The following is a 27037-nucleotide window of genomic DNA, read 5'->3' as shown; positions in this document are numbered from 1 at the left end:
TGCAACCTGTATTTTCCAGGCTCTTGCCCTACAGCCTGAGCTTCTGCCAGGTGGCGAAGACCTTCCAGAGTTGGACATTCTCTCTGTCCCTTACTGAAGTCTACCCTGCTGGGTCCACCTTCTGCCAGTAAAGACTGCAGCTCAGGATGGTCAACAGGATCCAGATCTCCAATGAGTTTCTGGCCTTCCATTAGCTCTTCCTCAGAGTCTAATTCTACCACACAGGGTTGTACCTCCCTCTCAGCCTCAGCTGGAGGTGGAGTTACAGGTGTAACTTTGGACAACCGCGGGGAAGTCCTTGTTGGCTGCACTGAAGTGCTGGCTGCTGGTTTCGGTATAGAAGTCTTAGGTTTCCCTTTCGCTTCTGATTTCTTTGAGACAGCGGCCGACAATTCCAGTGGAGCAGGAGTGATTTCTTTCTTCATCATCTCCTGGAGAGTACCGCGCATGGTCCTCTCTCTTGCAGGTCTGGTTAGCTCCTGTAACCGTTTACTAGGAGGTCTGGGGGTATGCGATACAACTCCGAGAGTTTTCAAATCGTTGCCCAACAGAACGCGTCCTGGTACCTCACTCTGTATGCTGACAGGTATCTTCACAGTCATGTCGTTACACTGGATGAGAACTGGTAATTGGGAAAGCATCTGCACAGGCCCTCCAGCTAACTTGGTGAGGCGTTTGGGTGCCTTAGCAACATCCTCAGCCTGAAAAAAAGATGTATCCACCACAGTTATGCTGGCCCCAGTGTCCCTAATGGCAGGAGTCTCCTGACCATTCACCTGGACACTGTCCTTATAATACTCTTTAGTATTATCGGGGATAGAATTATAGACATCTAAATTCTGTTGTTCCCACAACCCCAGAGATACTAAAGAAACACTGGCTGAGACTCCATTGGGTTCATCAATGAAGCCAGCAGTAGAAAGTTTCCACTTGCCATTTGGACTTCCTCCCCTGGAGCGAAGGCTAAGGAGACAAGCTGGACCCCTGAAGGTTTACCCTTACATCTGGGATCTCCTTTCACGTGGTCAGTCGAGCCACAAACAAAGCATTTACCGAATGCTTTCTGGAATGGTGGCTTGTTCTGGCCTCCTTCCGGTTTGGCACCAGAAGACACACTATTCTGCTGCGGTTTTCCTTGTGGCTTACCCTTCTGGTTTTGTTTGGGGCCCTCTTTGGAATTTGAGTTATTTGAATTCTCTTTTGAGTCTTTCTTAGGCTGTTTTCCCTCATCCTTTTTCTGAGTTGCCCCAGAATCCTTATGAGTAGCCCTGTTGGCAACCCACAAGTCAGCAGCCTTAGCTAGCTTCCTGGAATCCAATTCCTTTGAATCAGCCAAGTGCTGTCTGAGCTCAGGAGAACAGGCATCATAAATAGACTCCAACATAAAAAGATTCTTCATACCCTCATAAGTGTTCACTTTGTAACCCTTAATCCATCCCTCTAAGTTTTTCAACCCTTCACTCACCCAGGTAGCCCAAGTGGTACCATCATGGTTTTTGAGGGTTCTAAACCTCTTAAGATACTGGGAAGGGGTCTTCCCGAATCTAGCTACCAAAGCTAGTTTCACACTTTCGTAATCCGTCTTATCCGCCTCCCCCAACTCCATTACCACATCAGTCGCAACAGGGGGGAGCCTAGAGAACAACCAGGGAAGTAAATCATTCCCGGTGATGTCCTGGAGCCCATGATTGTACTCAAACAGTTTTAACCAATCCAAAACATCCAATCTCGGTTCATACATACCCACTAATTCCTTCGGCATCCGGGGTCTTTTGGGACTGGAGCTTCTAGAGGAACCAGAGGAGAGAGAAGCATTTTCCACAGACAACTTTTTCATCTCTAACTCGTGATTAAGTTCTATTTCTCTGAGCCTTAACTCAGCTTGCCTCTGCTCAGCCTGGGCATTCATGCGTCTGAACTCGAGCTCTTGGTTTCTTTCAGTTTGAGCCAAAAACCGTTTGTATTCTAATTCGAGCTTCATTTTTTCGAGTTCAAAATAAGCAGGGTTACATGTGGGACCTGGTATGGGCCCCGTAGGTACAGCTGGTAAGGCAGACAGGGGAGCAGGGGAGACTTTGGTTCGCCAGCAATCTCGCTATCAGTTCCACTTTCTTGCCTCTTACAGAAAGATTCTCTTGTCTACAGAGGGCTCGTAAACTCTCAGTATTTTCACCTGACAAGGATTCTTGGCTGTAAACTTCCATAGTAGACATGTTTTTGAAAATTGCTTTTTAGTGCTAAGCTTTGCGGTTAGTTATCTTAAAGTGTTGAAAAGCACTCTAAACTGTATACTCGATACAAATCCCACCGCTGTACCCCAGTGTTAGGCGGACACCTGTGCAGTTCCCTCTGGGACCACTGCAAAAGATTTAGGACTACAGGTGTTTGGCAGTAAACCCACTTGGTAGCAGTCTGTACCACACAGATTCACTTGGTAGCTGTGGCTGAGCAGTCAGACTTCCCTCAAGAAGAGTTAGGCAGTATGTGGAGTATACAAATAGGGCAATTTACACAGTAGAACAAGCAAACACGGACAGAGCTTCGGTGTAAAGATATATAGTTATTTATTTATATAAAACACATCTATGAAAACACACTGGCACTATTACGGCAAACAACTCCAATCACAATTACTATCAGAAAATCAATCCCCCTAACAATAGTTCGACAAGTCTAGGATTAAAGGCACCACTTATTTGCAGACAGAGGTGAATGCTTTAACCTAGATGGCACTCTAGTATTAGTTAGGACGGGAGAGAAAAGAAGCAGGTTATGAAATCAACTCGGTACCAATACTTTTACGAACAAGTGCAAGGCAAGTAAGGCAGGGTCTACTGTAGATCGTAAAGTTCAGAGGCCAGGCCCACTCGGAGAGAGGCAAGGTGATATGTCCCAAAAAGTATCACAGTGGAAATGCACTTCAAGTCTTTGTCGCAAATTGTTATAGGAAGATTGGACCAGTTCAGAACAAAAAGTTAAGAAAGCTTGGAGGCGACCCAATGGAGAGGCGAGGATTAAGACACCTCACTCTATCCGACACACGGGAAGCCAGGTGGACACGGTACCTTGTTTGTGGAGAGACAGCTCCGGCGGGGGCAGTTGTTCCTGGTGGTGGATGCACGTCGGGTCTTTGCCAAGAGAAGAGATGATCTCGTCGTCGAAGGAAAGTTGAAGATCGTTGCACCATCAGGGAAAAGACCAGCCGCGGAGTGCTCCGTCACAAGGCACCACCTTTTGGTCGCGGTACAGGGGTAGTGGCTATCCGGTTGCCGGGGTGCTCTGCACGGGCAATTCCACCACTACGTCATTCAGCCTAGCTGTCAATCAAAACACGCTAAGTGGTGAGCGAGGTGGCTCACCACTTGGGCCAAACACACCAGAGTGCGACTTGAGTTGGCAAGGCAACTCAGTCCAGGGTGCCTAAACCCCCTCCCACACCCCCTGTGGTACCCAGACAGAATGGCACCACTTTGGAGGGCCTCTGTACAGAAGCCTGCCAAAAGTGGAACAAAGGGCTCAACCTTTGGTTTAGGAGTCACAGAGACGAACACAGACGCCATTTTAAAAACCGAGTTCTGGCAGAAAATACCAACCGATAGATTTATTTAAGATAAATAAACCAGTGGTATGTTAGAGATTAACGAGAAAAGTATTAACCTCCAACAATGGGAAGAATCCCATAGGGTTATATTCGGGGTCGAATATAACAAGTAGTTTTCACTGCCACCAGCCAAAACTCGACGAGGGGGGACGGGACAGTGCCCCCTCGAATAACAGACTCAGGAGTAATCGAATTACCCCTACTAGTACGTCCAAAATAGGATGGTTTGTACTAGTTCTGTTAGTAAATTTAGGTCTAGTAAAGCCAATGGTGACTTTACATTCCCAGGGAGACAGTAGTCAGTCCCCGGGTATGGAGTCTATGGTGGGGGTCCTCTAGGACGCCCCAGTGTTACGGCACGGAGGGTGCGGTGTAACACACATAGCAAAACATATGAGACCCTATGGAGTAAAAGACTCCATAGCCCATAGAACACATTGACATTTAAAGGAATTACACACATTCATGTCCAAGAGTGGGAGAAAAAGAGTCTCACTCTTGGCAGGATGGAAAAAAAACAAACTCCAGAAATCCAGCAAAGCTGCTGGGGGACTCACTAGGTTAGGAAATTCAGCCTAAACAGAGAATTCTCCCTAACACCAGGCTCTCCAGGTCTTCCGCCTTGCACCAAGTAACAGCATTTCACAGGCTTTCCTTAGTCTCCGCCCACTACGTTGAGGACGTGGCTCTTAATTCTCCTTCCTGTGAGGGAGAGACTCCCTCTTCTGCGCAGGTCAGGATTTCTTGCTATCCAGCTGCTTCTCTTTCCTGTTGCTGGCGTCCAGGTGCATTTAAGTTTCTCCCTGGAATTAAATGGAAGATGCCATCGGTCCTGGTCTTCACAAGAAGCCGTTTACTAATACAGATCAGAAACCAAGCCGTCCACTTTATAGGCACCCTGTATAGGATTATCCTATTGAACCACTATGTACCCAACACACATTGAGATTCATGAGTAAAGGGAGGTGGGTTGGAATCTTTACTTGGGTATTTTTATGTCCCCGGGAGGGAGGTTGTGGGTCAATCCAGTGGGATCTCGCTTGCCCTCCTCCCTAGTGCCAAAGGCGGTGGCTCCCACTTGGGGAGAACGGACACATTCCCTGAATTCGTCACAATACCCATTGTTAGGCAGAGTCCTGGGTAGTGCCCTTAGGGACCACTACACAAGATTAAGACTACAGGTGGTAGTACAATGTCACCTTTGGTACAAGCCTGTACTACACAGTTAGAGTGGTAGCAGTAGCGAAGCAGCCAGACTTATCTCAAGAGCAAATGAGCAGTAGTAGAGATTACACAAAGGACTACAATTACTGTGATTCAAGCAAACACTGACTCAAGGTTTTTGGTTAAAAAGTAAAAGTACATTTATTTTTTAGACCATCTGTTCACAAAACACTTCACTTCTATTAAATTAAAACCACACTTCAAAATACACTACACACAACCAATTCCCCTTGTGCAGAACAATTCAAGGTAAGTACTTTTGGATTTGACAGACCAGTGTTGTGAAATAAAGACGTTACCGGGGGTTATCACACGATCACTTTTTAACAGTAATGACAGTTCGGTCTTACGAAAGAGAAACGTACCCGCGAACAGAAATGTTACCGTAGTCAAACACACTTAGCACATGAATTAACACAAGAGAGTTGGGGATAAAAATCATAGGCAATACTTTTGTCAAGGCAGATGGAATCAAGAGACCCTTTGTAAAACGTAGATAAAAGTCGATAGGCCTGCGCCACTGTCAATGGGACAGGGGTCCTGTTGTCGAGGATCACAAGGTTAGAACAGTTCACGATTCGAGATTGCCAGGAGTACTTAGATATTGTCAAAAGGGAAGCAGAAGTTATAAGAGGGAAGGAAGATAAGGACAAGCCTTTGGTGAGGAGAAAAGGGTTCACCCTAGTTCCTCGAAGTTGGACACAGTACCTTATTCGTATGAAGAAGAGCTGGTGCCACGGCAGTTGTTCCTGCAGACTCACGGTTCCTGAAGCTTCAGTTGTGGGGACGAGAAGGAGGACGTCTGGAGCGATCTGCACTACCCAGGGATGAAGCCAGCAGCAGCAAAAGCAACAGTGAATAAAAGGTGCGCTCCTTTAAAACAGGAGAGGCTCTTCAGATGGCTATCCGGACCACTACAGCTGTGTGCAGCGATTTCGACCAAAAAGAGGATCCTCTGCCTTTGGAAGGTGAGCTAGTTGATCCCACCAGGCTCAAGGGAAGAAGACTCCGGACAGGATCTTCTCTTGTACCCAAAGGGTAGATAGCTCAGGACTGCAGTAGGGCTTCACCGGGACTCGGGAGTTCAGCAGCCATCTTCTTCTCCGTTTCTCTTCGGTTCTTTGCAGTTCCAGTGGCGACTCTGACTTTCAGCTCAAGAGTCCTGCCTTTTATGCCAAAATCCCCCATTCACACAGCTTGGCTGTCATTCACTAAGCAGGGGGGTTGTCTGGCCCGGACAACCACCTCAGCAAATCAAGACAAAGTGCGACTTGGGTCTCCAAGGATACCCTGTGCAGGGGGTGACTACACCCCTCCCTCACACTCAGCCCACCTAGACACCCAGATGCCAAAGGGGGGCTTCTGGACAGAAGCCCGCCAAAGGTCGGCGACCAAAGGATGCAAATCTGGTTTTCCGCGCAAAGTAAAACACAAGAAGGACTTTAACAAAAAGAAATGGCGATAAAACCCAACCGAAGCCAAAATAAAAAGTATTTGGTCAAGCGGGTTTAAGTTCGAGGCTAATATAATAGCCTAAAACAGTACCACATTTATATAGTATAACCGCGGTAGAAAAGTTAGGGTAGATACCACTGCCACCAGCCAAGTCTTAGTGTTAAGAGAGCAAAATAAAGCTCAGAGAGGTACAGACAAAAAGGGATAGGAACTAACCTTTTCCAATACTGCATGTAAGATGGGGTGTACTGGGTCTGTAGTTTTAAATGACTACATAAAGTAAATGGCAACTTTACCTGTTTCTGGGGGACAGTAGTCAGCCCCAGAAAAAATGGAGTCAGAGGGAAGTCTCAAAGATAACCATGTGTCACTGCACGAAAGGTGCTGTGTAACACACAAAAAAGTGGGGCTCATGGAGTGGTGTAGCTCCAGAGCCCAAGATCACACAAACAGTAGAAATACACATGGCAAAACACATGTAAGAGTGGGAAAAAGGGCTCACACTCTTACCAGGTGGAAAAAATAAACCCCTGAAATCCAGCAAAGCTGCTGAGGGACTCACTAGGTGAGGGAAATTAGCCATAAATGAGAATTCTCCCTAACACCCATGAAATATAGTGACTTGCCAGACCCACAGGAGTATCAAAAAGAGGAGTTAGAGTCAAAGGCTACCCTTGTCATTAACACAAAAGGCGGTCACCTTTGTGTTAGCAGTGAAGCTAGATTAATATATACTAGCTCATAAGGATCACCAGGAACAGAATATCTTAAAACAAAGTTTAATTTAACAATAGACACATATTTACAGAAATAGACATGTGCCTTACGTGGCACGTGGGGTATGCATAACACGAAACAGTATAAAATGCATAAAAGTGGGTTAGCAGGTAGAACAAGTGACTGTTATTTCATGTATTGCTAAATCAAGTAGCAATACGCAAACATTGTCGACACAGGGTGTTGTTGGTGTTTCTGGTTCGGTGAGAAGTGGAACTAGGATAGAAGCTGTATAGATGGAACAGCACTGCTATAGGCACCAAACTGTCTTCAGGACATTGATTCTGGTAAAGACGATGTTGCATAAGGTTTAACGCACACCTAAAAAGTTGTAAATTACAATTAGTTTAAAAAGTGATCAGGGATTGGTCAATGTTGACAGAGAGAGCACTGCAAAAAAGTGGACCTACCTAAATTACTGTGAATGTGCCCTGGCGAGAAAGTAATTGGATGGCTGACTGTCGGTGGAACAGGTGGCTAATTTTCAGTCTGAAGTGTCAGACTCTGGTATCTAAATAATAGAGATATCTGTTTGTTGATTGTGGATTTGAGAATAATCAGGAGGCGTAGGAAATTAGTAGTGGTAACAGAGTTAATAATGTATTACCTGGAGGCCAATGGGTGGCATCAAGGTGAAGATGATCGTTAATGGGACCTGCTTGCAGTGATATGATTGACTTTGGAAGACTTTAACTCTTCTTTGTTGCACTGCCATGCCGAGTATGAACACCTAAATAATCAACTTGCATTATCGTCTCATGAAAGAGGACAATTGTGGGGTAACTTTTTTGATGACTGGAATATGCAAGTAATTCCGTTTGCAACAGACGGTCCACAAACGACCTGGAAAAGAGGCCGATATAAGTCTTCTATTGATTACATCGTTGTATCGACCTCTTTAGCCACGTCTGCCGTGCATTGTATAATTGAAGAATCATCTCTTAGTGATCACTCTTGTTTGAGCTGTACTTTGGCGTGCAACTTAGATGAATACAATTTGCATGGTCCCTTAAAATTGCCTGAAATTGACAGAAACATGTTATCCATAAGATGGAATCTAAACACGTGTCGTCGGTTGAACAGTCTTGTGAATCGTGACTTGCTAATATTTGATCCGAAAATGCTGTCAATGGCTGAATGTAGGTGGTTGGATTTATGGAATGTGAAAATGATTTGTAAACACCTTAATGATATATCCTCCACATACAAGCACACTCGGGTTGTTGAAGGTGGTGGTGTATTTGACCTGGCAATTGCAAATAGAAAAACACAAAAAAATCAAGAAATTAGGCACCTGAAAAGGGTATACAATCTCTCGTTTGCTCAAGTAAACGACAGAAAAAAGGAAATACTGGCTAAATACAGAAATGATATTAGACCCCTAAAATGTAATAAACATATGAAAAAGAATCAACAACTGATTAATTTGATGCTTGGTCGAAAAACCAGAGAGCTTTGGGGATTATTAAGAGACCCCTTGAATAGAAGCCAGGCTCAGAAATCCTCCACAGTAAGTGGGGAAGCTTGGGTTGAATTCTTCCAGAACAAATATGCGATGCCTGAAAAGTATAAATCGCTAAAATATGAGGCATGTATAGCAGATTTACCTAGCAGTTGTCCATGGGAGGTGGAGGCAATTGAGCTGGTAATAACAAATCTTAAGCCTTCAAAAGCAGCTGGCCCAGACGGAATTCCTCTGTGTGTATTGAAAGATGATCCAAAATTCTGGGCCTCTAATTTACATCGCTGCTTTGAGTTTATTTTCAAAACAAAAAACTTGCCCCCCTCTTGGACTTCTGCCTTAGTTATCCCCTTACATAAAAAAGGAGACACAGTGGATCCTGCCAACTCTAGACCTATTGCTCTGATAGACATCTCAGCAAAGGTGTCTGCTGCATTAATTCTTAAAGAACTAAACTCCTTTATATCTGATTCCCAGATTTTTTCTCGTTATCAATCTGGTTTCAGAAAAGAGTTGGGGACACAACTAAATGCAACAATTCTTGCACATTTATTGAAGAGCGCAAGGCAAGATCAAAAAGGGCCTATATATATATGGCATTTGTCGATCTATCATCAGCATTCGACTGCGTCATTAGAGAAATTTTGTGGGTGAAGATGCAATTGTTTCAGATTCCGGATTATTTAATAGCAATGATTGTTATGCTTCACTCAAATACCAGCTATAGGGTGAGAATCGATTGCTTTGGTCATTTGACTGAACCTATACGAACCTACATTGGGGTCAAACAAGGGTGTAATTTGGCGGCAACCCTCTTTAACTTATACCTAGCTGACATAGATGAGCTCTGGAGCCAGATTGTTTCCTTTCCTGCAAAATTGGGTGACTTGTGCCTAAACTGGATGGCATTTGCCGATGATATAATCCTTTTAGATCGCACTCCCTTTTGTTTACAACATAAACTACAGCGGTTTTTTAGCTTCTGTGAAACCCAGAATTTGTCAGTAAATCCTAGTAAATCAAAGATACTTATCTTTAGTAATAAAAGAAAACTTGTATCATATAAATGGTCTGTAAACAGAAATGAGATTCCTCGGGCTCCAGGACTCACTTATCTGGGATATAATCTGACAAACACTGACTCAATAACAAAATGGCAAGCAGCAATCTCAATCAAGGCGTTGCCATTGATCGGTCAGATGAAGATTATTCACAGTAAGTTATGCGAATTTTCGCTTATTCCACTTATTGAGTTTTATTTACTCAAAGTGGAATCAATCATCTTATATGGGTTAGACCTGTGCCTACTATCAATTGGACCTATACTAAATGCGCTTCAGGGGATGATCTGGAAGAAGGTACTACACTTGCCTCTTTCTATGCCTAATCCGATAATCATTCATGAGTTAGGACTCACTTCCTTGACATCTAAACTCTTGTGGCGTAGACTTGCTAATTTTGGAAAAATGCTAGATCCTATTAAAAACTCACTATATGAAGATCTAGAATCCATGGTGAGGAAAGGTATTCCTGCTTCCTTGCAGAAGGCCAATGCGGAATTACTCAATGCCCTGTCTCTGATTGCGCAGAATATATCAGACTTGGTCCAATAGCCTCAGATTGTAAAAAAAAAACTTTTCGTGTATGATTGGGCTAACACCGCCGATAAGATTGGCCAATATAGCAATCATAAGGAATATGCGAAATTCCGCCATAAGCAGCAACCTTTTCTATCATATCTTACTCAAGTACCCAGCAAATGGGTGAGAATCTCTTACATGCGATTTAGATTCAACCTAGTATCAACTAAAGATCGCGTGAAATGCTGGAAGAATAACATTGAACAAATTGACATGAATTGCAGATTATGTATGACAGGTGCACAGGAAACCCTGAAACATCTTGTATTATATTGTAAAGCCTTGGAACCAGAAAGATTGAAACTTCTTGGCAAGTATGTATTCTCAGCTAATTGCGTTGCCTATGAAGCATTGTGGGTTCAATGTATGTGGGGATATAGGGTGTCAGTCGTACTTGCTTTGGTACGTTTCCTCCAAATTATAGAAAAAAGACTAGGTATGGTAAATGCTGACTGAAAAATAAGAAACAAAACTATGGTTGTAATAAAATTATATGTAGCTCCTAGTCTGATAAGGGAATAAAATGTCGCTGTTGCCATCCTTATCAAAATTTTGAATATCTAGTACGTGCATTACAAATTACTAGGAAGACTGAATTTTGAATTGTGAAACTCGAATTTTAATGTTAACATTGGACGTGTCTGTCTGATTTTCTATTGATTTTTTATTGTATAAATGTTGTTTTAGTGTTGTATTGGTCGGAAAGGAAGAGAGGGGAAGGGGAAAGAAAAAAAAAAGAATATATATATATTTTCTTTTTCTTCTTCTCGAACTGTATTGTTTAATTTATATGTTGTAAAGATGTTTCATCAAACACAACAATAAAAAAATAAATGCCTGTTGGAGTGGGAACGAAAGGCTAGGGTTAGTTCAAAAGGCCGGAAAAATCACCATTTAATGCATCTAGTGGTCTATATTGGTGAAAGCATGGAGTGGATGTAGCGGCATGTTGAAAAAGACTTGACAACCGGATCAACTTAATAAAACACGAGTGGTAACGTTTATAAGGTGTTGTCAGGTGTAGGCCTTTCTCCCACTATACAGGACTCTCAAATCTAGCTGTGTTTAGTCTTGCACTCAAATTGCATTGTTAGGTGTAGGCTCTAGCTGTGTTTAGTCTTGTACTCAAATTACACTGTTAAGTGTAGGTTCTAGTTGTGTTAGTCTTGTACTCAAATTGCATTGTCCGGTGTAGGCCTTTCACCCTCTATGCAGGACTCTCAAATCTAGCTGTGTTTAGTCTTGTACTCAAACTGCACTGTTAGGTGTAGGCCTCTCTCCGACTATACAGTACTCTCGAATCTAAGTGTAGCCTCAATCTCTGCTAAATATATGCGGATACCTGCTACATTATGAAAGCTAGGCCCACTGGCATAGGCCTCTCAATCCTAGATTTGGACATATATTGCCCCAGCCGAGCAATCTCACAGCCTACGGTACATATATCTCACACCACTAGCGTGGACACAGGCCACAGGGATGGCCAAGCATCCATGCACGATAGAATATGGCTACGGTTAAGCACATCCGGCATAGTGCACACATAGCCGTCCAGACTGAAACACCTGACGTACCTCAACACCTCTGCCACTAGCATACAGCGACCACCACCCGAAAGGAATTTGGTATAGATGGCCTCACATAGACTCTCTCAACAATAGCAATCTATCTCTAACCCTCACCAGCACCTACCCATGTGTCTGACCTCTCTTGTGATGCTTAGTCTAGCTTTGCCAGCCACCCAAGTCCTAGAACGGCAACATGCACACACGCATCCCCTAAGCTAAATCCCCTAGAATTTTCCAACCACATTGACTATAGTCACCAAGGGTGTTCAACCAAGGAAAAAGCGCATTGAGGCCACACAAGTGGGGAAAGAGTGCTATGTAAATAATCAAATACAATACAATACAATACATGACATAGCTCAGATGATTTTCTTCTATCTGCCTGTTGGACTTTATATGTGAGGCGGTACATGAGCTCTATGATGACATATGGGCCATGCCATCTAAACAGTTAACTTTTTCTGAGTGGTGACTTTGTGCCCTACTTGAAATATTCTTCGTTTGGCTTCTTTACTGTCGGCTTTCTCCTCTTGGCTGCTTGAAGATGACTTCTTTCCAAGCTTTATATCTTTTACATGTATTCCTAGGTATTTTGTGCCCCAAATCGAAAGGACAGAATCCTGTGGGTGAATGTGGCATATGCCTTATAGCATAAAGTGCCCATGAGATTAAATCATCCCAGTTCTTTCCATTCCCGGCGACCTGTTTCCTCAGGATGTGCTTCAGTGTTAGGTTGAAACTCGCAACAGGCCTGTTGGTCTGAGGATAATAAACAAATGAGCTAAGGGTCTTGATGTTGAGTAGGTATTTCATGTCACCCACTAGCTTTAACATGAAAGTGCTGCCCTGATTTCATTCAGATTGGAGCTTTTGGAACCACCTCGGGTACTTGTGGAATTCCAAAAGGAAGAATATATGGTAATAAGACAGATGGTAGTATGGGAATCAATAGCAATAGCAATTTCAATCAGAGTGTATTGGCATACATCAATAAGTGAGGCGTTACATGTTCCTCCATGGGATATTGTTCTTACCTTTTTTTTTTTTTTATAATTCTGTTTATTGAGTTTGAACAACACAACATAGAGAAACAAACATGGATCATCGGCATACATAGGATGAAGGCAGCATGGCATTAATAACAGATTGAAAGGGCCTACATGGCCGAGGACCGTAAAACAGTAATAAGACAAGGCAGGCAACCAATGCTAACAGTGATACTGATCTACCCCCACCAGCGGTTCTCAGTGAGCATCTAGCCACTTACCCCATATTTTTTTCAAATTTACGGGGGCAGCCCCGTGCGTTATAGATCCGGCGCTCTGAAGCTGCGCACCTGTCCAGCTCGTTACTCCAACGGTTCAGGCACAGTGGGTCGGCAGATCCCCAATTAGCTGCAATAAGTCTTTTGCCTGCCCCCAACGCAATTGCCAGAAACATTTTCTCATATTTTGACAGGTCTACTTCATCCCAGATGCCTAAGAGTGCCATTTTGGGATCCCTAGGGATTGGTGCCGCCAGGGCGGCAGAGATTGTGTTAATACAGTCCTCCCAGAAGGCCTCTAACACCCGACAGTCCCATATCATATGGTAGAAGGTGGCAGGTTCATTTTTGCATCGAACGCATGTCCTGTCTTCTAGTCCACCCCATCTGGCCATTACAGCACGTGAGTGGTATGAGCGATGAAGGATTCTCAAATGTATTAGTCTAAGCTTGGATTCTATACCAATTTCTCTGGGAGACATTAATGCATCAACCCAGTCTTCAGGTTCCAGGCGACCTACATCCCTTTCCCACTTTGCTTTGAGCCCGTCTAGCTGTATAGCCCCGAAGGAGTTAAGGGCCTGGTAGAGAGTTGAGGTGACCTTAGAGGAGATGCGTTGCGGGAGGAGATTGGTCTCGATGGGAGAGCACGGGGGTATGATTGTTGTGTCAGGGAATTGGGTACGGATGCCGTGAGCCAGCTGCGCATGCCGAAACCGGTCCATGGGTGCCAGGTCGAATTGGTCTCGGATGGTCTCAAAACCCAGGAGACGACCCCCTTGTATCACATGCGTTAGTGTGTGTATTCCTTTTGCATGCCATTGACTGAAGGAGCCCATTTTCACTATTTCCGGGAGGAGCGCATTGTGCCATATGGGTTGTGATAGTGTTGGCTGTCCTTTCGAGCCGATTAGTTTGTGTGCGTCCCGCCAGGCGCGACGGATATGGTGGGTCATTTTGGGCAGCGCCGGGAGTTGGTCGTGGGTGGCGTACAGGATTTGCAGCGGTGTTAACGTGCATCCAGTCATTTACTACTCCTATCTGTGTCGCTAGGTAATAGGTGCGTATGCAGGGTAAACCGATGCCTCCCTCCCATACTGATCTCTGGAGCGTGTCAAGGGCGATCCTGGATTGTTTCCCACCCGATAGCAGTGTGCGTAGGTTCTTGTCAATGAGTGCAAAGGTTTCTCGGGGGATGAGGAATGGGGCATTCTGGAGAACATACAACAGTCTGCGGAGGGTCATCATTTTGAATAGCGCGGCTCTACCCATTAGCGATAGGGGAAGTGATTGCCAATGGGGGGTGTCTCTGTTAAACCGCTCAATTACCGGTTGTAGGTTAAGTCGGAGGAACCCATCGAGCGTCGGGTCAAGCCGTATACCCAGGTATTTAAATTCCTTAATAGAGACATGGTATGGGCAGGTCTCCGGGATCGCAGACTCCAGACTCACCACCCTGAATCGGGAAGAAGATGGTTTTGGCAACCTTAACCTTTAGGCCCGCAAAGTTGTTCTTACCTTCTTAATACTCAAATGGTCCTGGGTCACAATGTGCTCCATTCTTACCACCCATAACATTGCATCGGGGCTCCTGGGTGCCAATGAGGTCAAGCCAACAAGGAGCTGCAATATGTGTGACCTGGTAGCTGAAAACGTTTTTTAATTCAGACTTGCTTAGAGGAAGATATTTGTAAGATGGGATATTTGTGGGAGGAAGGACTAATCCATCAGATAGAACATTACTTTGTGTAAGTAATTCGTTTTTTCCTGATTTAAAAATGGCCTAAATACCTATGTCTCAATTATTCCTCAGGACTGCCATAACCAACTGAACAGTCACAGTGAAGAGCTTGAAAGGCTTCTTGAGCAGCAAAAGAAATCGGTTGCTCGTATTAAACTAATGAAGGATGGCTGGGATGAAGATAAAAAACTGTTAGAGCAATGTCGACAGGAAGAGAAACGCTTTAAAAAGAAAATGGAGGATGAATTAGAGGTATATCAATGACTATTAAAGTACCATGGTTTAAATGGGGGGGGTGGGGGGGTGTGTGTGTGTGTGTGTGTGTGTGTGTGTGTGTGTGTGTGTGTGTGAGAGAGATTGTGTGTAGGTGTTTCCTTTCTGAACTCAAATATGTCTCCCATAAGAGATGTATTTGGCATAATAAACTTCCTGCAGACATCTTTGCACTTGTATTATGAACCGAAGTAAGATAACTTTAAGGACAATGTAAAGGCAATAAAACGCTTCCACATATCAAAGACCCCAAACTCCAGTTATGTTTTCCGCTGGAAACACTTTAAAGTGACAGCCTGTCACACTGTCCCTTTGCTTTCCCTTTCTGGGGTCTTCCATGTACCCCGCCCTTGAGAGAGTACGAGCTGTGGCATGTGCTGTGAGAGACTAAACAAGGGATGCATGAGATCAGAAATGAATCAGGATTTGATTCTAAGCTCCACTTCTCCATTAGGTGGCTGAATAGCAGCTGCCTGACCATTCAGTCTCTCACGCTGCTCATCGCCCTCACATCTGTTAGGCAGAAACCTGTGCAGTTCCCTTGGGGACCACTGCAAAAGATTTAGGACTACAGGTATAGCAGTAAACCCACTTGGTAGCAGTCCGCACCACCCAGATTTACCTGGTAGCTGTGGCTGAGCAGTCAGACTTCCCTCAAGAAGAGTTAGGCAGTATGCAAAGTATACACAATAGGTACTCAAATACAATAGCACAAGCAAACACTGACCAGAGCTTGGTTTCAAAAGTATATAGTTATTTATTTATTAAACACACATAAGTTGAAATCACTCTAGCAAAATATAGTAAAAACACTTCAAACACATTTATAATGAAAGCAGTTTCAACCCTTATTCCTATCTAGACAACTCTAGGTTAACACCACATAATTAAAACAGAGGTGAGCGCTTAACGTTAGATGACACTCTAGTAGGTTCAAGAAAGGGGTAAAAAGAAACAGAAATGGGTTAAACACACCACTCTAAGGTCCAGAACACTTGCAATAGGCTCAAAGAAGCACAAAGTCACAGGTGAGCAAAAGTCACTAGGCAGGGCCCACTCTTAGAGTAGCCGGAGCGAAAAATGTGCCCAAGATCACACTGTTATTAGGGATTCAAAGTCTTGCAAAGAGTTAGAAAGAATTTAGAGTGGCTTAGAAAGTTTAGCCAGGGTGTTCCAGGCACTCCCAGGTTCGAAAGCCGGGGGCTAAATCTACCCCGTACAGTCGGTGGCAAGGGAAGCCAGGCGGAACACGGTACCTTAAGCGGAAAGGATCCTCCAGCGGTGGCAGTAGTTCCAGGCAGTGGTAGCAAGGCTCGACGTCGGTCAGGGGAGAAGAAGTTCTCGCTGAAGAGCAGAAGAAGAGGGTCGTTGCACTGCCCGGGAAGAAACCAGCCGCGGAGTCCTCCGGTTAAAGGGTTGTACCGACTTTCGTGGTTGGGGTAAAAGTGGTGGGGTTCCGGTTGCCGGGGTGCTTGGCACTGGCAAGGCGGCCACGAGATACCTCGAGAAGCGGAAAGAAGGTGAAAACCGGTTGTCCCCACCAGTCAAGGGAAGGAGCCACTCCGTTAAGAGTTCTCCTCGGTCGTCGGGAAAAGTGGTGAGACGGTTCAGCAGGGCTCCACCGGGTGGTGTCGTCGAAGCAGGTCGGCTCAGCTCTTCCCTCGTCGGATTCTTGGTCCTGTGGCGACTTCTAAAGTTCCAGTCCCCAAAGCCCTGCTTTTATGCAGCAAACCCCCATTCACCCAGCCTAGCTGTCACTCAAACATGCTAAGTGGTGAGCCGGCCGGCTCACCACTTGGGCCAATCAGGACGGAGTGCGACTTGAGTTACCAAGGTAACTCAGTCCAGGGTGCCTAAATCCCCCTCCACCCCTCCTAAGTACCCCAGACAGAGTGGCACCACATTGGAGGGCTTCTGTGGAGAAGCCCGCCAAAAGTGGAACAAAGGGCTCCACTTTGGGTCAGAGTTACAGAGGCGAACGCCAACGCCATTTTAGAATCAAGTTTTGGCAAAAAGTCCCAACCGGAGTTATAATAATAAATATATAAACCGGCGGTATGTTTAAGGCTACCGTAAATAAATAATTAAATGTGTTAGCCTAAAACAATGGGAAATCCCATAGGGAAATATTCGCGGTCGAATATAAAAAGTAGTGTCCACTGCCACCAGCCAAAACTCGATCAGGGGGGACGGAGACGTGCCCCCTCGACTAACAGACCCTGGGGCAATCGAATTGCCCCAGCCAGTACGTCCACAATATGATGGTTTGTACTGGTTCTGTTCAGGATTCAAGACTAGCAAAGTCTTTGGTGACTTTACATGCCCTGGGAGACAGTAGTCAGTCCCAGGGTATGGAGTCTATGTTGGGGAGTCCCTAGGACACCCCTGGGTCACGGCACAGAGGGTGCTGTGTAACCCACATCACAAAAATACATGAGGCCCTATGGAGTAAAAGACCCCATAGCCCATTCAACACAAGGTTTAACCAAGAAAACACACTTCAACATGTCCAAGAGTGAGGGTAAAAGAGTCTCACTCTTGGCAGGAGAAAAAAAGAAACCCCAGAAATCCAGCAAAGCTGCTGGGGGACTCACTAGGTAGGGAAATTCAGCCTAAACAGAGAATTCTCCCTAACACTCGCCCCCCCCAGACTAAGGGACAGGAGGATTTAATCCACTCCTGGATGAACCTCATACCTCTAGTCGATGATATACATCCTAGAGAGTCCATCAGCATTTTGATGGTGACACCCTGACCTGTGCTCAATGGTGAAATCAAACCCTTGCAGGCAGATTGACCATCTCAATAGTTTTGGATTTTCCCCTTTCATTTGCATTAACCATCTCAAGGGTTGGTGGTCAGTCTGAATAACAAAAGTAGAACCATACAAGTATGGCCTAAACTTCTTCAGTGCCCACACAATAGCAAAGCATTCTCTTTCGATTGTTGCCCACCTTGTCTCAGGATCCTTCAGTTTTCTACTGATGAAGCAAATGGGGTGCTCCCTACCCTTCTCATCCAGTTGGCTTAGAACTGCACCTATACCTACATTGGAAGCATCAGTTTGTACAATGAAAGTTTGGTGGTAGTCAGGAGCCCTCAATACTGGAGCTTGGCAAAGAGCTCTCTTCAGTTTTTCAAAGGCCTGATTGCACTCCTCATTCCATTTTACCTTTTTAGGGAATTTAGGAGAGGAGATTACATTCAGTGGAGAAGCTATGGTCCCATAGTTCTCAATGAAATTCCTGTAATACCCAGTGAGGCCTAGGAAGGCTCTCACTTGGGTTTGAGTAGTTGGTGTTGTCCAACTTTGCACAGCTTCAATCTTGCTGAGCAAAGGCCTTATTTCTCCACCTCCTACCTCATGCCCAAGGTAGACCACTTTACTTTGACCAATCTGGCACTTACTGGCTTTGATTGTCAAATGGGCCTGTTCCAGAGCCTGCAACACATGTCCTAGGTGGTTCACATGATCTTCCCAGGAGTGGCTGAAGACTGCAATGTCATCCAAGTATGCCATGCAGAAATCTTCCATCCCAGCCAGAACGTGGTTCACCATCCTTTGGAATGTGGCAGGTGCATTTTTTAATCCAAAAGGCATGACCTTAAACTGGTACAAGCCAACTGGGGTTGAAAATGCAGTCTTCTCCTTGGCATGGTCTGTCAGGGCTATTTGCCAATAGCCTGACGTAAGGTCAAATGTGCTGAGGTACTTGGCTGCACCAAGTTTATCCACCAACTCATCTGTCCTGGGCAAAGGGTGGGCATCAGTCTTGGTGACTGCATTTAGAGCTCTATAGTCCACACAGAATCTCAAGTCTTTGGATCCTGCCTTTGGTACTAACACAACTGGGCTAGACCATGGACTAGTAGAGGGTTCTATTACCCCGAGATCAAGCATCTTCTTGACCTCTCCTTTGATGTGGGTTCTGATATGTTCTGACATTCTGTACCCTCTGCTTTTGACTGGCAGACAGTCACCAGTGAGTATCTCATGCTGGCCCCAAGGGGTCAAGCCTGGTGACAGTGAGAACAGGGAGGCAAACTGATTTAACATAGATTTGCACTCCTCTTGTTGCTCAGGTGTCAGGTCTGAAGAGAGATTAACTCCTTCGACTTTTTCATCTAAAGGCACCCCTCTGAGGAGATCAGGGAGAGATTCACTCTCTTCCTCCTCTGCAGCTGAAGCTAGAAGCAAGGCTCCTACGTCAGGTCTGGAGATGTATGCTTTTAGTCTGTTGGTGTGGAAGACTCTAGGAGCTTCCCTGGGTCTGCCCAGATCCACCAGATAGTTGACCTCTCCAAGTTTTCCCACAATCTTGAAGGGTCCCATCCACTTGTCTTGCAAGGCCCTCTGCCTTGTTGGGAGCATAACTAGAACTAGCTGGTCTTGAGTAAACTCAACCATGTTAGCCTTCTGGTCATGCCAATGTTTGACCAGAGCTTGACCAGCTTTCAAGTTGTCACTTGCTTCTGCCATCATGTGTGACATTCTCCTCCGGAGACCTATCACATAGTCAGTCACTCTGGCTGGCTTGAGGGGAGGAGCACCTTCCAACCCCTCCTTAATCAGGGCCAATGGACCTCTGACCGGATGGCCATAGAGAAGCTCAAAGGGAGAATAACCTACTCCCTCCTGAGGGACTTCTCTATAAGCAAAGAGCAGGCATGGCAGTAGAAGGTCCCATTTTTTCTTAAGGGGTTCCTCTAAAGCACCTATCATGCTCTTCATGGTTCTATTAAACCTTTCAACCAACCCGTTTGTCTGAGGGTGGTATGCTGTTGAGAACTTGTAAGTAACTCCACAGGTTTTCCACATGGCTTTCATGTAGTGGGACATAAAGTTTGACCCCCTGTCAGAGATTACTTCCTTAGGAAACCCAACCCTGGTGAAAATACCAAGGAGGGCCTTAGCCACAGCCGGAGCTGTAACAGTCCTCATAGGAATTGCCTCAGGGTACCTAGTAGCATGGTCTACTACAACAAGTATAAACCTGTTGCCTGAGGAGGTTGGGGGATCAAGGGGACCAACAATGTCAATCCCTACCCTCTCAAATGGGACTCCCACAACTGGGAGAGGCACTAAAGGTGCCACATTCTTGGAACCAACCTTACCAGAAACCTGGCAGGTATGGCAGTTCTTACAATATCTATCTACTTCAGCCCCCATCTTTGGCCAATAAAAGTAGAGTGAGAGCCTTTCCTTGGTCTTCTTGAAACTCAAGTGACCAGCCAAAGGTATCTCATGGGCTAGTTGTAAGAACTGTTGTCTGTTCTCTTGTGGGACTACAATGCGTTTGTAGTCTCCAGGTTCAGACTCAGTGGGTTCACTGTAGAAGAGGCCATCTTCCCAGTGCAACCTATACTTCCCAGGCTCTTGCCCATCAGCTTGAGAAGCGGCCTGGTGGCGGAGACCTTCCAGAGTTGGACATTCTCTTTGCCCCTTACGGAAAGCAGCCCTGCTTGGCCCACCTTCTGCCAGTAAAGACTGCAGCTCAGGATGGTCCTCAGGGTCCAAATCTCCAATAAGGTTTGGGCCTCCCTCTAGCTCTTCCTCAGAGTCTAGCTCAACCACACAGGGTTGTACCTCCCTCTCAGCCTCAGCTGTAGGTGGAGTTACAGGTGTAACTTTGGACAACCCAGGGGAAGTCCTTGTTGGAAGCACTGGAGTGCTTGCTGCTGGCTTTTTCCTAGGAGTCTTGGGTTGCCCCTTTGCTCCTGATCTGGTTGTTACTGCAGTAAGTTGTTCCAGTGGGAGAGGAGTGATTTCTGTCATCATCTCCTGAGATAACCCTCTCAGGGTTTTCTCTCTTGCAGGTTTTGTGAGCTCCTGTAACCTTTTGCTAGGGGGTCTGGGGGTATGAGATACAACTCCAAGAGCTTTGAGGTCATTACCCAACAGAACCCTACCTGGCACTTCACATTGTACACTGACAGGTATTTTTACAGCCATATCATTACATTGGATGAGAACTGGTAACTGGGGACACATCTGCACAGGCCCACCAGCTAACTTGGTGAGGCATTTGGGTGCCTTAGCAACATCCTCTGCCTTGAAAAATGATTCATCCACCACAGTTATGCTGGCCCCAGTGTCCCTAATGGCAGGAGTCTCCTGGCCATTCACTTGGACACTGTCCTTATAATACTCTTTAGTATTATCTGGGATAGAGTTATATACATCTAAATTCTGTTGTTCCCACAACCCCAGAGAGACTGAAGAAACACTAGCTGAGACTCCAGTGGGTTCATCAGCCAGTAATAGAAAGTTTCCACTTGCCATATGTACCTCCTCTTCTGGAGCGAAGGCTAAGGAGGCAAGTTGGAGCCCTGAAGGTTTACCCTTACATCTGGGATCTCCTTTCACATGGTCAGTAGCCTTACAAACAAAGCATGAGCCAAAGGCTCGCTGGAATGGAGGCTTGTTCTGACCTCCTTCTGGTCTGGGACCAGAAGGTACACTAGTGTGATGATTCCAAATGTGTTTCTCATCCTCCACCCGACATCCAACATGGCCGCCGATTCTGTAGCCAGAAATCGCCCACTCCGTGATCCTGAGGAAACCAATTCCAAGATGGCCGCCGCAGCGGTAACCATCGCAAACGCACAGCACAGGCTAGTTGTTCTCTCCCAGGAAGCCTCTCAATCTTCCACCTTAACTTCCTGTTTACCTCCTTATAACCCAGCAACTTCAGAAGGAAGAGGCGTTGCTACTCTCACAGGAGCCGGCACACGCTTCAAGGTATTACGGAACCCTTCTTTTTCATTTCCGGGATCGGATTTTCATCTAAGCACGCTTAGAACCGGAATCCTCTTCATACCTCCTTCTAGTGAGTTCCTAGGTACAATCTGTGGTCCATCTTGTTTTCGGTGATCAGACTTCGGCTCTTCATTCTTCATCCTTCCTTTCTAGCGATATCCTGTTGGAATTCTTTGGACGCTTCTTTTCTACTCAGGCTGGCTCAAAAAAGACTTGAAAGAGAAAGGGTAGGGTTACCTCCTTATCCATCCCGCTATTTCAGGACTATATTCATTTATCCTAATCTTATGGGTTCTCTCTTTCTACCATTATAGAATCACTTACCTTTTACTTTCCAACGGAGATCCTTTACCTCTCCGCACTCTTCCTGTTAGACGCATGGTAAGCTTCTAAAACCTTTCTATAGGTATTCTTTTTTTCACCAGACTATCAGGATTAACTGTGTTTCTTTTACTTACTACATGTAGCCCAGTAACTAAAACAACTCGCCTAAATCAGCAGGAAATCAGCCAGAAGAATACCCAGATCAACTTTCCTCGCCTGGTCTTCACAGGGAAACAACGTACCCCAGCAGCTCTTCAAGGGTTTTATTCCCCACGAGGGTTTCCCTCAGGGTTTCACTGAGGACAAGCTCTTGCAGGTCCTTTGAGAAATCCTCAGGAGAATTTCTCTTATTCTTCAAAGGATCACACCTATTCGTAGAAACACCAGGGGTTCTTCGGGTACCTGTTCATCCTGCAAGATCCCAGGTAGGTGGTCTTTGCTTCTTTTCCAGAGTATTTTGGAACAAATTTGTTGTCGATTCTTAAACAACCATAATAGTCATAACAGTTAGCAACGCCCGAGTGTACATTTGTTCCTTTTACGCTGGGCAAGAGGCATAAGAATCACAAATCATGGATTCACAACAGCAGCAACAGCAACAGCAAATCCAACAGCTGATTGCTGCCGTTCAATCCTTAACTACTGAAGTACAGCAGTTAAAACATGAGAATAATTCCTTAAGACAACTCCAACAGCAAACGGCCCAACAGGCTGCAGCCCCTCGTACCCCACACTGCTCAGAAGTTCCTCCAGGACCCTTACCTGGAGGACAGTTTGATGGTAACCCGCATAAGGTTAAGGAGTTCTTAGACTCCTGTACTGTGCAATTTGCCTTTAAAGCAGCGTATTTTCATACCGATAGAGATCGTGTGGGATATATGGTCGCACAAATGACTGGACCAGCACTGGCTTGGGCCACACCATTAATCACTAACAATAATCCCATTTTAGATTCTCATACTGCATTTTGCAATAGCATCCGTACCATGTTTGGCCGTCAAGAGATTCGTGTGGCTTCACAGGAACACCTCCTAGATCTAAAACAAGGAAGTTTAGACATTTTGGCTTATATAACCAAATTCAAGCAGATGGCAAGTGAAACCACATGGTCAGATGACGCTCAAGTCACACTCTTCAGAAGGGGATTATCTGAAGACCTCAAAGACGAGGTGTCTCGGGTCCCACGCCCCACTACACTATCTGAATTCATTGCATTGGTAATGCAAATTGATTACCGCATGAAGGAAAGAGTACTAGAGAGAAAGAAGGGAAGGAATACACGAATTACGTTCGCTCCTTCTTCCCGTTCACAGTCTAACGATGAACCTATGCAATTGGGTACAACAGCTCGAGGTCCTTTGACTCCCGAAGAAAGAAACCGTAGGAGGACCTTGGGTTTATGTATGTACTGCGGTTCGAATAACCACATGGTACAGGATTGCCCAATTACACCACCTAGGCGTTCGGGAAACGCCAGCTCCCGGCCGTAAGAGGAACCACGGTACGGGAACCAGCATGTAAACAAGGTTCCTCTCCAACATCCTTCTCATCCTTCTGTACCAGTCAGAGTAATTCTCAGATGGTGGTACTCATGGTATCCTTCTCTTTTGGTAATCGTCTGCTTCAAAACATACCAGCTCTAGTGGACAGTGGAGCAGCCGGAAATTTTATTGATGATCAATGGGCCATTTCACACGGTATTCCTAGGTCCTCAAAGGTAGAGCCCATTCCAGTGGAAAGTGTGGATGGTAGTCCCTTGATTTCCGGTCCCATCAAGGATCATACCAACCCCTTCATGATGATCATCTCAACTCATCAAGAGATTCTTACATTGGACATTATTCGAACAGCCCATCATCCGGTAATTCTAGGATTACCGTGGTTAAAGAAACATAACCCGTTTATTAACTGGACAGCTGGATCTTTCTTTCTGGGATCTGAATACTGTATCACCCATTGTGTCAAGAATCAGCAAACGGTGAGGGTTGATTCGGCTCCAGTACCCTTGAACAACCAATGGGTAACCTCTCTTAACCAGGTTTCTGGTCTTCCAGAATGTTATCATAAATTCCAGGAAGTTTTCTCTGTCTCAGAATACACTCAACTACCCCCTCACCGTAGGGATGACTGTTCAATTGAGCTGGTTCCTGACCAGCCATTACCTTTTGGACGAATGTACATCTTGTCTGAGAACGAAAAGGAGGTTCTTCGTGAATATCTCAGAACCCATCTAAAAAATGGACTGATTACCGAATCCACTTCACCTGCTGCTGCCTCTCTGTTTTTCGTTTCTAAAAGAAACTCCAAGGAACTCCGTCCGTGCATAGATTTCCGTGGACTGAACAAAATCACAGTTCCAGATAAATACCCTATGCCACTAATACCCGACATCCTTGAAGCAGTCAAAGGGGCCAACATCTATACCAAATTAGATCTCAAGGGTGCATATCATCTCATCCGGATAAAACCGGGTGACGAATGGAAGACGGCATTTCGAACTCCGTTTGGACATTTTCAATACAGAGTAATGCCTTTTGGTTTGTCCAACGCCCCGGCTATTTTCCAGAGGTTTATGGATCATATCTTTGCAGACCTGTTACTCCACAATATGGTCGTCTATCTAGATGATATCTTGATATTCTCTTTCAATGTCCAAGAACATCAGAAACATGTTGAAGAGGTGTTACGGCGGCTCCAACAAAATCATTTGTATTGCAAGATAGAGAAATGCTCCTTCCATCAAACTCAGGTTACCTACCTAGGATATGTTCTTTCGGCCAGAGGAATGGAAATGGACCCTGAAAAGGTTTCTGCAGTTCAAAACTGGCCCACTCCCTCTTCCGGCAAAGACATCCAACGCTTTGTTGGATTCGCAAATTTTTATCGAAGGTTTATTCCCGAATTTTCAAGGCTCACCCAACCTTTGACAAATCTGCTCAAAAAGGGAATAAAGTTTTCATGGTCCCCTACTACAGATCAAGCATTCAACAAACTTAAGGAGTTGTTTACTTCAGCCCCTATCCTGTTGACACCGGATCAATCCCGCAGGTTCATTGTTGAAACTGATGCCTCTCAGTACGCCCTAGGTGCTGTTCTGCTTCAACTTGATAATTCTAATCAAGAACGCCCTGTAGCGTATTTATCCAAGACACTTGCCCCTGCTGAACTGAACTATACAGTTCTGGAAAAAGAACTCCTTGCCATCAAGCGAGCCTTTGAAGAATGGCGCCATTTACTCTTAGGGGCCAAACATCCAGTTGAAGTCAGGACGGATCATCATAACCTTCGGATCCTTCAATATGCACAAACCTGCAATAGCCGCCAGGCTCGTTGGGCTCATTTCTTTTCTCCATACAGAATTACTTTTTCATTTATCCCTGGAAGGGACAATTCAAAAGCTGATGCTCTTTCACGCAAGGAACACCTTCCCAACGAACCATTTAAAGCAGAACCCATCTTTCCCCTTACGGCTTCAGGGCTACAAACCACATCAGATTTTTTGTCACGACTCAAGATTCAATCTAGACACATTACCAAGGACCAATTATCACGTGCCAATAGAATGACCTTGACCAAGGTTGATGATTGCTATTTTCATGGAAATAAAGCTTTCATCCCCACTCGACCCCTCCAAAAAGAAGTCTTGGACATGTGTCACTCTTCATTGACAGCGGGACACCGTGGGTTCCTATCAACTCTGGAATTGATGTCACGTTATTTCTGGTGGCCGACATTCCGGAAGGATGTCAAAGAATATGTTGGATCCTGCCCTGTCTGCTTACAAACCAAGGTTCCTCGAAAAGCACCTCTTGGAGAATTGGTAAAGATGCCATTACCCTCTCGCCCTTGGCAGATAATATCAACGGATTTTATCGTTGACCTCCCACCTTCCGGGGGTTGCTCCACTATAATGGTAACCATCGATACCCTGACTAAGATGGCTCACTTCACTCCACTTGTAGGATTACCATCGGCAGCACGGATGGCTCGCATCTTTATCAGTAACATCTTCACGTTACATGGTTTACCCGAAACTATCATCTCTGACAGAGGGTCACAGTATACCTCACGATATTGGAAGCTTATCTGTTCCCATCTTGGTATTTCTCGGGCTCTCAGTTCCGGCTATCACCCCCAATCCAATGGCCAGACCGAGAGACTTAATCAAACACTGGAAGGATATCTCCGAAGTTATGTATCAGCAGCTCAAGACAACTGGAAAGAACTTCTACCCATGGCCGAGTTCACATATAATAACTCATACCATTCTGCCATTAAAACAACTCCTTTTAATTGTACTTATGGATTCAACCCCACATCTTTCCCCACTATGAAGAAATCTGAAACCAAATTTCCAGATGTGGACTCTCTAATGCTTCAGATACGTCACGGGCATAGTTCAGCCTTGACAGCACTACAAAATTCTCAAAACAAAAGAAAGTATTTTGCAGATCGACACAGAACCCCAGCTCCAGTGATTAAAAAAGGAGATTGGGTATGGCTATCCTCTAGGTTCCTTCCTCGCCATCTAGTACCATCCAAACTCTCTCCACGATTCTTTGGTCCATTTCGGGTCATTTCAACTATTGGTACAGCTGCCTTTAAACTCCGACTTCCGGTCTCCTGGTTCCGGATTCATCCGGTCTTTCACGTCTCACAATTAAAACCTGACAATCGAAGTACTTTTCATCCTGTGGTCTCGGTTCGCCCTCCCCCAGAAATGTGTAAAACCGGACCAGAATATGAAGTTAAAGAAATTTGTGACTCCAGATATCATCGGGGTCGGCTACAGTACCTTGTGGACTGGAAGGGATATTCTCCTGCCGACCGCACATGGGAACCTGAAGCTGCAATTCATGCTCCTCGCCTCGTTAAGAAATTTCACCTCAAACACCCGTCTAAACCGGGAGGAAGCAGGTCTAAAAAGGGGCATACTGTGATGATTCCA

General features: G+C 45.2%; 1 protein-coding gene across 2 annotated transcripts in view; it reads left to right on the top strand.

Moving 5' to 3' along the window:
- LOC138510377 (coiled-coil domain-containing protein 171-like) overlaps nt 1–27037 on the top strand; it is a 3784015-nt gene that overhangs the window by 1733163 nt on the left and 2023815 nt on the right. For both annotated transcript variants that reach the window (XM_069625990.1, XM_069625991.1), the window contains one exon: nt 14805–14984. In XM_069625990.1, coding sequence (XP_069482091.1) covers nt 14805–14984 — 180 coding nt within the window. The remainder of the gene's footprint in view (nt 1–14804; nt 14985–27037) is intronic.

This window comes from Ambystoma mexicanum, chromosome 6p (assembly GCF_040938575.1).
Source record: "Ambystoma mexicanum isolate Mex_15411 chromosome 6p, UKY_AmexF1_1, whole genome shotgun sequence".
NCBI classification, from domain to species: Eukaryota; Metazoa; Chordata; class Amphibia; order Caudata; family Ambystomatidae; genus Ambystoma; species Ambystoma mexicanum.
Note: the sequence above shows the minus strand (reverse complement) of the source record. Positions and strands in the feature narration are given on the sequence as shown.